Source organism: Vulpes vulpes, chromosome 6, assembly GCF_048418805.1.
Source record: "Vulpes vulpes isolate BD-2025 chromosome 6, VulVul3, whole genome shotgun sequence".
Lineage (NCBI taxonomy): Eukaryota > Metazoa > Chordata > Mammalia > Carnivora > Canidae > Vulpes > Vulpes vulpes.
The window spans coordinates 88404239-88418448 of record NC_132785.1 but is presented as its reverse complement, the minus strand read 5'-3'; the positions used below and the strand labels follow the sequence as shown (position 1 = coordinate 88418448).

The 14210-nt window shown below is 36.9% G+C and overlaps 2 protein-coding genes across 3 annotated transcripts in view; one reads left to right on the top strand and one right to left on the bottom strand.

Annotated features, from left to right (window-relative positions):
* The window catches only part of PYGL (glycogen phosphorylase L), a 42585-nt gene extending 39037 nt beyond the window's left edge, over nt 1-3548 (top strand). For both annotated transcript variants that reach the window (XM_026000716.2, XM_072761538.1), the window contains exons 19-20: nt 44-110; nt 3190-3548. In XM_026000716.2, coding sequence (XP_025856501.2) covers nt 44-110; nt 3190-3366 — 244 coding nt within the window. In that variant the 3' untranslated portion in view covers nt 3367-3548. The remainder of the gene's footprint in view (nt 1-43; nt 111-3189) is intronic.
* Nucleotides 3549-3706: 158 nt separating this feature from the next.
* The window catches only part of ABHD12B (abhydrolase domain containing 12B), a 29466-nt gene continuing 18962 nt past the window's right edge, over nt 3707-14210 (bottom strand). Inside the window, exons 10-13 of the mRNA XM_072761539.1 lie at nt 6576-6658; nt 5229-5307; nt 4283-4401; nt 3707-4058 (exon numbers count right to left, since the gene is read on the bottom strand). Of these exons, the coding sequence (XP_072617640.1) occupies nt 4031-4058; nt 4283-4401; nt 5229-5307; nt 6576-6658 (309 nt within the window). The 3' untranslated portion in view covers nt 3707-4030. The remainder of the gene's footprint in view (nt 4059-4282; nt 4402-5228; nt 5308-6575; nt 6659-14210) is intronic.

Here is a 14210-nt window from a genome sequence, read left to right as displayed (position 1 = left end):
GTTTTTGTTGTTTTGTTTTTTTCCTTCCAATTATAAAATACAGGTTTAAAGTCTTCGCAGACTATGAAGCCTATGTCAAGTGTCAAGAAAAAGTCAGCCAGCTGTACATGGTGAGTACACTGCTGAGACCTATAAAAGAAACCAGTTTACTTCGGTTAATTAAAATTTTTGTTTCTTTTTATTAAATCTAAATAACAGAGCCCCGTTAATCCAAAAAGAGAAATGAGGCAACTGTCTAGGATATTCATATCAAACTTGACTTTTCCCAAATTCAGACAGAGGCTGGGATTTGACATCTAAGTAGCATTTGTAAATTTTTTAATATCCAAGTTTAAAAAATCACAATTCAGTATTTATTGAGTGTCTACCCTGTAGCAGGCATGCCCTGAAAGCTAAGTCTATAAAATCAAATTAAATATTCATTTTACTTACTCATTTATTTGACAGGCTTTGACAGTTCTCTGTGGGAGGCACTATGCTGGGGTCCTTCACCAAAAGCATACATCAGAATCACCAAAGCAGCTTCTCCAAAATACAGATGCCAGCCCCTCTCTGAGAGATTCTGGCAGTAGGGAGGATCACCATCATATTTGAAAACTTGCTAAGATAATTCTCAGGCTGAGCCTCAGTTAATTAGGATAAGGACTGACCCTATTCTATGAAAATTGCAAAAATAGTGCCTTTCCTGGACTACCCAGAGTGAGGCTACATATAGAATATAGATGTAGATAGAGAAGGGAGCTTTCTTATTTGAACTTAAGGAAAAGAAAGGAACCAAGAAAGAATGTGCTTTACTAAAAAATAAAAATAAAAAAAATTTTTTAAAAACCTAGAGCCATGTGAGTAACCCTTCACATGCAAGGTTATGCATCTTCATTAAATAATAGCCCAGCCCTCCAGGAACATTTAGTAAATGCTAATAAATATGGAAAGGTTGACCATCTCTGATGAGAAAGACTTTTAAGTAATTGCAGGCACTACAGCGGGATGGATACAGGATACAGAAGGAGGCTGGTTCTGTTCCAGGACTCCAGGATGGTTTTCTTGAGGTTGATACCTTGAGCTTTCTGGGCATGATTGCCCTTGCCCCTAGTAGTCTCGATTTTTGCCCTCCAATTCAAAAGCCATTCTACAGCAGAATAGCAGGGTTCCATAAAATCTTCACACCCTTTGGACACATGAGTACCTACTTCCAACTAAAACATGATTCACTAACATTTCTCTCTATCCCTTTCCCAAAACAGGTGACCAGGTAGTTCCTATAGTCATCCCACAGGTCCCAAAGGGGTTTTAAAATGGGATCTGTCAAGGCCCATGCTGCTTTACAGACCTTATCTTCTGGTAGAATCATATCCAGTCCCCCAAAAATGTATAGCCCAGAGTAAACTCAAGTTAATAACCATCAGCAAGGAGGGGCAGTACCCAAGTTAAGCTGAGTGGCTCACTACTTGCTTCCAAGAACTCAAAGACGAAGAAAATGGCCAACTCTACCTCTTTCCTCTTGATCTCAACTCCTGCTTGTGTATGGAATGTCTACAGAGGACAGGAAGTATAAATAGAGCAGGAAAGGAAAATATGAACAAGGGCAAGGACAAATGTGAATGTCAGTTTTTCACAGTAGATCCCTTTTGGTAATGTTATGGCCCAAATCCAGAGATGCCCATCTCAAAGCCCAGCATTTGGCTCATTCTTTCTTGTTCATTAGGGCAAATCTGAAGTTTTTACTCATAACAATTATCATATTGTCAGGTTTAGAAACATATTGGGAAGCCTATTCATTATCCATTTAAATAGCTAAAGAAAGTAAAGAAAAGGAAGTTTTTATTCTCCTCTTATTTAGTAAATTTTCAAAGTCTGAATAAACTAGTGTTAGATTCCGTGTTGCAATACCTTATAGGATAATCATAGTTTTGGTTTTTCTCTTAAATGTTTATAATGCATTGCTAAAAAATAATTGCTTATTTTTTGGAAATATATTTTCTTAATCACAATACCATACTTATCCCCTTTGTCAAGGGCATAAATACATCATTCATCCTTCAAACTAAATTATGTTAAAAAAAATTACCACATTAACCAGATCAGTTATGCCAAATTTAAATGGACTGGCAGTTTGCATATGAGCAAAATCTTTGTAATTGTGAGCCTCATTCGTTTTTTACCAAGTTATCTTAAGATGCTTATAAATTAAACTTCTTTTATTAAAAAAAAATTTATTACTCATTTAGCTTTGAGTAATATTCTAGTCTTTTTCTTTCAAATTTATTGATTTATTTGAGAGAGAGCACAGCAGGGCAAGGGGCAGGTAGAGGGACAGAAGGAGAGGGAGTGAGAAATTCAAGCAGACTATGAGCTGAGCGTAGAGCCAGATGCGGGGCTTGAACTCACAACCCTGAAATCATGACATGAGCCAAAACCAAGAGTTAGACACTTAACTGATTGTGCCACCCAGGTACCCCTGTTCTGGTCATTTTTAATTAACTTTTAAAGTTCTTTACAAAATCATGAGGTTATAAAATAAATAGTTTCTTATATTCTTTTACATAAAAATTATAAAATTCAGATATTATATATTTTATTAAGTATAAGGCTTTAATTGATCCTGTTTTAAAACCCCAATGGGGTATTTGGGATTCAGTGTAAATCAATTGGGGCATCTACCTTCAGGAAGAAGAAGAAAAGAGAAGTAGGTCAGTAAACTGTCCCATTACATTATTTGCCTGCACAATAGCTACCATTCTAGAGCAGTGCTTTTCAAATATGATGTAAGCCACAGGTTAACTCTCCTGACACAGCATCCAGCAGACAATGAATGTTAGCCCTTCCTTCCCCCCCCCCCCCCAGTTGAAAAGGAGGTGAAATAAAAAGTAAAGCATGGGAAATAAGGCTTGCATGCCAAAATATTGTAACCATAGCAACAATTACAAATTAGGGGATTTACATCCATGGTTTCTCTTAAAATGAAAAATACCATTTTTTCATTATTAAGACAAATATACTCTAAGTAGGAGAAAAGCATGACCTGACCTATCTTGCTCTCAACTGTGAAACAAATGTATTTATGATTCACTACATCTTACTCCTCTCATTCTCCCCATGAAATGTGCTTGGATATGCTTGGCCTAGCGTTCGTCATAAAGTTCAACAGGCACTCAGGCCATGGGCCATGTATGTATGTGTTGTTTACAGAATCCAAAGGCCTGGAACACAATGGTACTCAAAAACATAGCTGCCGCAGGGAAGTTCTCTAGTGACCGAACAATTAAGGAATATGCCAGGGACATCTGGAACATGGAGCCTTCAGATCTCAAGATTTCCCTATCCAATGAATCTAGCAATGGGGTGAACAAAGCCAATGGAAAGTAAGTTGTAAAATGTCTCTAGAAAACAATAACAACAACAACAAAAAAAACTTCTTACTGGATTTAAACACTTTTACAACATTCTTTGATTTTGTTTTGTTTTGTCAGCTCATAACCTAATTAAGAATTTCTGGAAAGTATGTGACTGTATTTAGGGCTAAAAATAAAGTGTCACTTTACAAGGGCTACATGAGTGCCAAAACTCGTTATTTGATGGCTGATTGAGTAGCATGCTAGGACTTTCTTCAGTGCTATTCAAAAAGCTAGAAAATACTTGGAACTTTTCAATACCATTTAAATTAGCTGAAACACAAACTACTTAACTACATTAGTGCACCATACTGTTAAGACCCAACCAAGACTTTATTCACAAATGTCCCTAGCATGTTTGGTAACCACACATTTTTCAGTGGGATCCAAATTTTACTAAATTCTGATACTCTACAGTGAGGTTTCCATTTGTTCCAAAGTAGACTATGATAAGCTAAATGAGAACTTTCAATAATGCCCAACATCCATGCTTTCCCTTACTAGATGGCAAGTGACTTGTAGAAATGTCAGTGACTTCAGCTCATCGAAGCAGCCCAGTACAATTTTACATAAAAAATATGCATCATGGGTGGTGTTTGGACCAAGTCTTCACTGCAGATTTCCGTTACTGTCAGACCTCATGCCCACTGCTTGCTCAGGAAATCTCTGCAAAAAAAGGAGCTAGATCAGCTCACATGCTTTCTGGTCTAAGTAAGCCAGAACAGCCCTAATTGCCTTTATTTATTTTTTTGTATATATATATATTTTTTATTGGAGTTCGATTTGCCAACATACAGCATAACACCCAGTGCTCATCCCATCAAGTGCCCCCCTCAGTGTCTAATTGCCTGTAAGAGAAGGATAATCACATTGAGCAAAGCAGCTCTTACCTCACAGTTTTTAGTAGTGTAGGGTTTCTACAGAGGAAGTTGTGCTGGAAACCAGAAGGAAAGATCACCATCTTGACCCTCTCTTTGTTCCCATATGCATTGTGTGCAATTTCATAGAGCTGCACAGGACAGAAAGGCAGATACTCAAAGGCTGACCATCAAAGCTGGTGTTTTTCTAGTTTAATTTTCCTAAAAGGGGGGACGCCTGGGTGGCTCAGCAGTTGACCATCTGCCTTCAGCTCAGAGTGTGATCCCAGAGTCCAGGGATCAAGTCCCACATCGGGCTCTCTGTAAGGAGCTTGCTTCTCCCTCTATCTGTGTCTCTGCCTCTCTCTCTCTCTCTCTATCTCTCGTGAATAAATAAAATCTTTAAAAATAATAATTTTCCTAAAAGTGTACAGAAACAGGCAACTTGGGGAGTTAGTCCCATTACGTCAGAGATAGGGGACCCTTCTCCACTGCCCCTCCCCAGCCTTACTCCACCCCCAATCCTGGGGTTGGCTACCTCTAACGCTAAGGAACTCCACAGCTAACACAGAATGCTGGTGGAACCTCATCCTTCTGCCAACACCCTCCCTACAAGGGGATAAGAACTGCAATGGACCCACTCTATTTGTTTAAAAGAAAAGAAACTGCATCCCATTTCTGGAGCCACCATGAGAGAGACTACAGGGAGGGTCCCAGAGCAGCCTGAGATCTCTATACTTGCAGATCCACAAATAAACTTTCAGATGAGGAACCAGAATCTGCCACAAACACTCCTTCAAGCTAAGTAGCATAGAACATTGATGCATACTGTAACACCAGGCAGCATGGCTAGTTAGGGATGTAGAGAATCCCTTATAACGTCTAAGACCCTCCTGTAGGCTCTAATTGAAGTCTGGCTAGATGAGAAAATGGTGATGTAAGTACAGTATGCTCAGCGAGCCCTGAGCTCTTAGTTTACCTCTTTTCCAAACTCCAAAGGTACTGTGTTGTCATCCTCACCATGTATGATGAGAAGGGGAGAAGACAGGCATTTAACACTAGGGACAAATAGAAGAAAAGCATTCAGTTTAAGAATTATATGTTGAGATTTCTCTTCTTCTAAGTTAAAGCTTTAGCAAAACATGCGGTTTGCCTCAAAATATGAGATCTCTCCTCTCTCAAAAATGACAACTTCTACATAGTAAACTTCATATAGTAACTGTTTTGTCTTCTAGGCAAGATTATCTCTCTTTACTTATACAGTTTAATTAAGTACTTAATTAAATTTATTTCTATATTATTTTTTTAAATAATGAAGAAAAATACTAAAAACATGGAATTTGTGCAGTTAAAAGAACCTCATCTTTTTCCTTATTCATCCTTATTTCATAGTATCTGGAACATTTTAATTAAAAGACTGTACAAAAGAAACAAAACAACTCAAAAATAACAAGAACTACCACAGGACTAAAGAGAACTCTTGATAAAAATGTATTTACTTTTCCCCATAAATGTACAGATGGACACTCAATTAACAGGTTTTAATCACCTTCCTGATCAACCTCCTAATTTGATAATTCAGAAAGCACGAAGAAGACTTGTTCCACATTCTGGCAGCTATCGCAAACAATATTTCCTAAATTCGATACCCATCCACCCTGTCAGTGACTCACTGTTACTCCTGAGAAGGTTAGAGCCCTCGAGTGTGTCAACATAAAGTACTGATAACAACCACCCATTTGGAGGCACTCTTAAATTGTCCAGCTGCAAGAGGCTGACTTGCTAAATTCTGGTCCTTGGACTTACTGTTAGGTCAATAGGCTGAATGCGGGGTGGGTTTTGGCTACATGGGGAATAAGGCCTAGAAGTCAGGGATTCCCAAGGAATGTTAGGCTAGACCCCAGAGTACCTTTAAAAGGTCCTGATAGACCCTAAATCTACAGCTCCTTTTATGACTTCAGAGAAAGTACTGAATTAGTGAAGTCATCAAATTAGACAGGAGGAAAATATCAAATGCTAAAAATTTGTGGACATGTTACCCCAAAGTTTAGTACCCATCTAAGAATTCTCATCTACCCATTCAGTAATTCACATGATAGTTAAAAAAATCTGTTTCTAAATATGTGAAGGATGCTCAAACTTGAAGTCCAGCTTGCCTGACTTGGAGAACTAATTGCTCCAGCTCTTTACTCTGATCCACTCTGCTGACTTAATAGCGCATGTCTGACAGGGCCTTGCTTTGACCCTCTGATGACTTACAGTCACTGCTTACCCTCTAGAATCCCCAGCTACAGTAATGATGGACAGCTTTTCATCGTTAGCTTACTTTTCATCATTAGGGAAGACTATTTTGTCTTTTCTCAGGGCATCCATAAGTGTGCGTAAAAATCCTGGCAGTTTCCGGTAAATCTATTTTTAAAAAAGAAAAAAATTAAAACATGGCCTGTATCTATGTCATTTGTTGTTTTCCTACATGAACTATAGTAGTAATGTAGAGAATAGCAACTTTCTACATATAATAAACTTTTTTAAAAACAAAACTGAAGATTTTAAAAGTAACTCACGTCATTGAAGGGAAATTGGAAAGTACAGGAAGGAAGGAAGAGGTGGTATATATATACAATGGAATATTACTCAGCCATATGTATATATTTACACCACCTCTTCTTTATTCATTCATCAGCTGATGGACATTTGGGCTCTTTCCATAGTTTGGCATCAGAATTTTTGACTAATCAGAATATTCTGTTCTATAACAAAACCAGTTAAATTATGTTTACTGTAGAAGCATTTTTAGATTATGCCTATCACTGTTCCTTTACAAGTGTGAAGAAAAAGTGGTGCTATTTATATTTTAAAGAAAGATAGAAAGTAAAAACAACAAAATGTTAACAGTGATCATCTGTGGATGGTGGGGATTATGTATGATTTGTTTCTTTCTTCCTTTTTTTCACCACCTTAGCCTTTCAGGGCCACACAGAATCTGGCTGTTGCCCTGTCTGTCCTCTCACTAAATGCACTGCTGTCTATCCTCAAGCCCTGCTGCCTTCTGCTCCTGGAACATATCAGGCTCAAACCCACCTCAGGGCCCTTGCCTTTCCTTTCCTCCAGCTCAGAACCTCCAGATTTTGCCATGTCAGCCTCTTGTCACGCAAGTCTCAGCTCAGTTCTTCAGGGCAACTTTCCCTACTAACCAACCCCCCCACACACACACTGGTCACTGCCTTCACAGTACTTCTCACTCCTAAAAATCAGCTTATTGTGTACTTATCTTCTGTCTTCCCAGTAAAGATATTATACTTCATAGGAAGTCAGGCCCTGTGGTGTTCCCAGAACATAGGAAAGTTCCTAGAACCTAACAGACACTAGAATACTTGCTGAAGATGGAATGAATCTACTGTGCACATATCCCTGGCATACACTGTATGCTATTATCTGTCATTTTCATCTTAATGTGACTTGAATTTCATTCTGATTTTATTCTTTGGAATATATCTGCCAAGAGAAAAGACCAGAAAAGTATCACATGTATTCCTCTGTTGTGCCTGAGAGTGGAGTGGGGAGGAGACTGCTAGATAATACATGGGACATGGCCAAAGGAACTGGGTACAGCACAGGTAGGCTGGGGCCAGCATAAAAGGAAAGAATTCTATTCGTTGTAGAAGCAATTTTAAGTTTATATGTCTCACTGCACCTTTATGATCTGGAGAAATTAGAGTCAGCTGCTATAATACTTCATTTGTTCTAGTCTTCTACTATGAACTGTGGTAATACACAGAATAGTGTCTTTCTAAACATAATGAACTTAAAAAAAATTGTTTTCCTGATTTTAAAAAGTAATTCATGTCATTGTAGGGAAATTGGTACAGAATAGGTAGACTGGGTCCAGTGAAAACAAACGTCTGCTTCACAATTTTGGCCTAGGCCTGCTGCTTCTGGGAAACTTCCGTGTTTTCAATGGGAGTTCGTCTGGCTTGCATTTTTTTTTTTTTTTTTTTTTTTGCATGGTCTCATGGCAAATGATTTGCATTCAGGTGCAATCTGGAGATCCTAATACTGCCTATCCTTCCACATCTTCCTTTTCCCTTCTCTTACCTATAACTTAAGGGCAAGATTTCTTGCTTTGTTTTCTTTTGTCTTTGTCTCCTGATCCTGCCACCCCTGGAATCAGGACTCCTCTGAGGAAAATTCAGTAAGAGAAGCCCTTCAGCAATTCATCTCAAATTCCAAAGGAATAAGAAGAAAGCAGGCCCAAGTCAACCTACTTCCATTATTCCTCCCCAGCTGGAGGTGCACCTTGAGACTCAGAGGTCACCATCCCCTCCAGCCCAGACCACAGCGATGGGCCCCTAATTGGTCTTCCTGCCACCATTCTCTTGCAGAATGCCACCAAATACATTCCTAAAAGACTAATGTGACATGTACTGTCACAGAGCTTTGGCAGTACCACACAAGCTACTTCAAAACAAGAAACTCCTGGCTGCAAGCCCATCACATCTGACCACAAGCCTTCATTCCAGAGGCTGCATACCTCCAGTCTGTCTGCCTAGAGTTAGATGATGTAGGATTGAGTTCCATTTCCTCTTCTAGGGTGTGTGACAATTGGGCAAGCCTCTGAGCCACCATTTCCCTTGGCTCTAAGTGAGGCAACAATGCAAAACTCAGTTGTTTTGAGGATTTAAAAGGGTGACAAATGCGCAAGATCTTTCATGAAAGCCTTATAGGACTCTAAGGTATTTTATAGCTCATAGTTGCCCCACTCCAGCCATATGCCTTGGCTCACACTTTGCCCTTCTCTCTGTTTTCTAACTGCTCTCCTTTATCTTCAAGAAAGGAACTTAGATCCTATCTCTCTGTAAGTCTTTACTGACCATACCTGCCCATGAGACCCTTCTCATTCCTGATTCTTCCTACCCTGATATTACTGTTCTGGGTCCTACCCTAGCAATAAAAAGTACTTAGTCCACTTAGCAATAGAAAAGCTGGGGAAAGGAAAACACATTTGTTGAGTCCCTACTAGCAGCTGGGTACTTTGCAATGATTATCTTATTTGATTTAACTTTCTAAACAACCTTAGGTAGTAGGCAATATCAACCCCATTATTTAAAAATGGGAAAACTCAGAGATGGAAAATAGCTTACCAAGGTCATAATGGGTTAGTGACAGAAACCAAATCTGTCTGGCTCCACAGCACATTCTCTTTTTCCCTGTGTCATGATGCCTTCATATTTTGAATAATGAAATTGATTCCAAAGTGACATATGGAAATCCCTGCCATTACTTTATATTCGCCATTAATTTCCTATCTCCCCAAATAGACAGGAAGCTTCTTGAGAGTAAGGACCCATGCCTTTTACTCTATTTGTATGTCTCACGCCTCCTACACTTTCTTATTTAACAGTAATGTTCAGACTTATGGCATTCCACTGATAAAATAGTTAATAGTCATTCAGTGTTTACTCTGTTCCAGGCACTATTATAGATGCTTTTCATATATTCATTTAATTATCACAGTAATCTGGAATATATTATTACCCCTGTTTTATAGATGAGGGAATTAGAGCATTAAAACCAATTAGTCCAAGGTTATCCAGCTATTAGGTGACAGCCCTGAAAAATCAAACCCAGGAAGTCTGACACCAGAGCTATAGCTCTTATAGACAGCATGATACTAAAGGACTTCCATACTTTAAATCATAAAGGTGCCTATTAAACTAAGATTTCATGACATTTTAAGTTCCAAACTTAAAAATATTGGAAGATTCTCCACTTCTAATAATAGTAGAATCATTACAAACCAAACTTTTTGCCCAAGACAACTAGGAAACCTTGAAAAAAATATTTAAGGAGCCTTTTTGTGAAGGTATCAGAGACCTACCAAGGCACCTTGAGTTGTCTAGATCCCAGAGAGAAGGAAATCTCAGAGAGATGAAACTGACACTCAACACCACTCTTCTACTTGAGACACATCTGTCAAGTGAGGAGTAAGCAAGAAGTAGAGGCAAAAGAACACAAATAAAAACAGATGACATAAATAGAAGATAGTAAGAAAATAGATATAAATCTAAATATAATTACATTAAGTTAAATGGACTACTACAATTAACAGACAAAGCTTGTTGGAAAAGAAAACAAAACCCTACTATCTGCTGTTGATAAGAGATATACATGAAATACAAGAATTCAGAAAAGTTTAAAGTCAAAGAATAGCAAACAATATACAAACACTATTCAAAACAGATTTATTAATATCAGACACAGACAAAACTGACTTTAAGAAGCATTATTAATCAAAAAGGATATTCATGATGAAAAAAGGATCAATTCACATGGAAGATATAAAATTACATTATTACTAGATGTTTGTTCCTAATAACATATACTTGAAAAAGCTAAAGCAAAAATTGACAGAACTAGAATAGAAATTAACAACTCCACAATCATGGTGAGGTATTAAAGTACCACTTCCTTGAATAATGGTAAAGCAGTAAAAAAAAAAAGTGAAAATATAGAAGAATTGAATAGCATGATTAATAATGTTGACCTAACTGGTATATATAGAACACTGCACCAGAAACAACATATTCTTTCCAAGCATATGGAACATATGCCAAAATTGACCATATGTTTGGACATAAAACAAGTCTGAACAAATTTTGAAACTGAAATCATATAGAGAGAAATCTCAGATCATGGTAGAATTAAGCTAAAAGTCAAGAGAAAACATAAATTCCCAAATGTACAGAAATTACAAAATACACTTTTAAATAACCCACAGGTCAAAGAAGTTGCAATATTACAAAATGTTTTGAACTAAATTATAATTAAAATGCATTTGAAGGGACGCCTGGGTGGCTCAGCAATTGAGCATCTGCCTTTGGCTCAGGTTATGATCCCGGGATCCGGGATCGAGTCCCACATCAGGCTCCTTGGAGGAAGCGGGCTTCTCCCTCTGCCTGTGTCTCTGCCTCCCCCCTGCCCCTGCCGTGTTTCTCATGAATAAATAAAATCTTAAAAAAAAAAAAAAGAACTTTAAAAAAAAATAAAATGCACTTGAAAACTGTGGAATATATCTGAAGAGTGGCTTTGGTAGAGTATGCCTTCATGCATATATTAGAAAGGAAGAAACACTGAAAATAAATTATCAAAGTACCATCTCTAGAAATTTTTTAAATAATAAATTGAATCTAAAGAAAACAGAAGAAAGGGAATAATAAAGGTAAGACCAGAATAAAATAGAAAGCATTCAATACAGATAATCAACAAAGTCTGAGTTGGTTCTTTGAAGAGACTAATAAAATTAATTATTGCTGTAAATGTTGGCTATTTCCTTTCTCCTTAGCGTTGGATAACAAAAGGCAGTGCCCCAGAAAGTTATATCACCCTCCCCCAACCTATCCTCTAATCCTGTGGATGACAGAAACAACCACCCTCATTGACTCAAGCTTAGAGTCCCATGTGGATCAGGCCAAAGCTACACTTCACCTGAAATCACATCTTGTTCTGCTCTTTCCCCAACCCTATCCTACAGCCCTCATTTATATGACCTTGCAGGTTTTGCCTTTAGAGCACTCTCAATAAATCATGCACATTAAATCCCTGCTATGGGTTCTGCTTCTAGGAGAAGCTGACCTAAAACAAAAATTAAGAAAAATCTCTATCAAAATAAACATAAATACCAAGTTCATAAATTGGAAGACTCAATATTAGAAAGGTATCGATTCCCCCAAATTATATATAGACTTAATGCAATTCCAATCAAAATCCTGGGAAATTTTTAATAGAAATTGCTAAGTATATGTCAAAATATACATCAAAATACAAAGGATCAAAAATAGTCAAGATAAGTCTTGAATAAGAAGATCAACGCTGAAGAACTTACATAGCCAGTTATAAAAACATAAAACTACAGTAATTAAGGGCACCTGGGTGGCTCAGTTGGTTGAGTATCCGACTCTTGATTTCAAATCAGGTCATGATCTCAGGATCATGAGATCGAGACCTGCATTGGTCTCCATGGTGGATAGGAGCCTGCTTGGGATACTCTTTCTCTCCTCCTCTCCTCCCCTCAAAAAAAAAAAAAAAAAAGCCAAAAAAAAAGCCAAAAAAAAAGCCAAAAAACAAACAAACAAAAAGCTACACTAATTAGGTGATGTGGTATTCATATGAGAATGGACACACAGACAAAGGAGAGAAATGAGAGAGTCTACAACAGATCCATATATATTAAGCCATGATAGATGCAAACATTGGCACTGCAGAGTTGATAGGGAAGGTTTGTTTAGTATTACACCTGGATATCCATATGGACTTCTATCTCCTACATATACAAAAACCCATACCCGTAGATTATAGTTCTACGTGTAAAAGGTAAAACAATTTCTATAAGATACATAGAAGGGTATCTTCATACCTTCTTCTTTGATACCCAGAGTTGTATTAAGCAGAATACTTTTCCTTAAAATATTAACCATAAAAAATAATTGATAAACTGGTCCACATTAAATTTAGGAAACTCTCTTCATCATAAGCTATCACTAAGGAAACAAAAAGGCAAAATAAGAGAATATACTTGCAATACAAATAGTTTTCTGGTGAATCATCCTATGAAAAACTACAAATAAAGAATTTAAAAATAAGCAAAAGACATGAACAAGTATCTCACAAGAGATAATATCTAAATGACTAATAAACATGAAAAAAATGCCCAGCTTCATTAGTCATAAGGGAAAAACAAATTAAAACCACAGTGAGATATCCATATTATAACAAGGATGTGAAGCAACTAGAACCCTCATACACGACAGGTGGGAGAGTAAAGTGGTAAAGCCAGTTTGGAAAAATGTGTGGCACTCTAATTACTGAAGCTTAACCTATGCATATCTTAGTATCCAGCAATTCCACTCTAGGGCATATTCCAGTGAAATGTGTACACGTTTGCAGAATACATATTCAAGGATATTTTATAGCAATATAATTAATTACCACAAACAGAAAGCAACTCAAATGTCCACAAACAATAGGTCAATAAATTGTAGTATATTTGTACAATGAAATACTATAAAGCAATGAAAATGATCAAACTATAATTATGCTTCTAGGATAAAATCCCACAAATAGATGTTGGTTGAAAAACATAGAATACATCCTATATAATTCTACTAATTATATAAAGTTCAAAAACAAAATTATATTGCTTAGAGATGCACACATAGATGGTAATACTATAAAGGAAAGCATGGATATGATTACCACAAACTCAGTCTAAGTATTACAACTAAGGCGAGACTAATTGGATTGGGAAGGGACACACAGGAGACTTCTGGGGGGCTAATGATGCTAATTTCTGGACTTAAATGTTAGTTACATGGATGTTCAGTTCATAACTATTTGTTAAATTATATATTTCCTATTATGTTAAATTTCAAAATTAGAATTTCAAAAAAGAAAAGTATATGGAAAGATTATATCTGAATTATACCTACAAGTTAGTGAATTTATTAGTAATAATTGAGAGTAATATAATAGATGCTCAATTAGTGGTTATTTTTAAATGAATATTTAATTGTCTAAAACCAATTGAAAGTGTTTTATTGTATCTCCAGTTACACAGCATTTGGTATTTTCTATTGTTCAGAGGATTCCTGTATCGAGATGGAATTTATTGTACTGACATTTTCAAGATTATGTGGTTCTGTGAACTGCTGTCCCCAGAAGTAATGAAATACCTTCTCCCAAAATATTTAACAAATTTGGAAAGTTCTATGATTTATTATAAAAAAGATTCCAAAAGTAGGCAGTTGGATTAAAGTACCCTTAAAATGCCTTCTAACATTAATCAATAATTTAAAATTTGGGATCCTGTATCCTTTCTGAGAATCCTTTCTTTTTCTCTGGCTCATTGGCTCACTGGCTAACATTTGTACAGCAGTATGATTATAAGCAGTTGAGCATTAGGCAT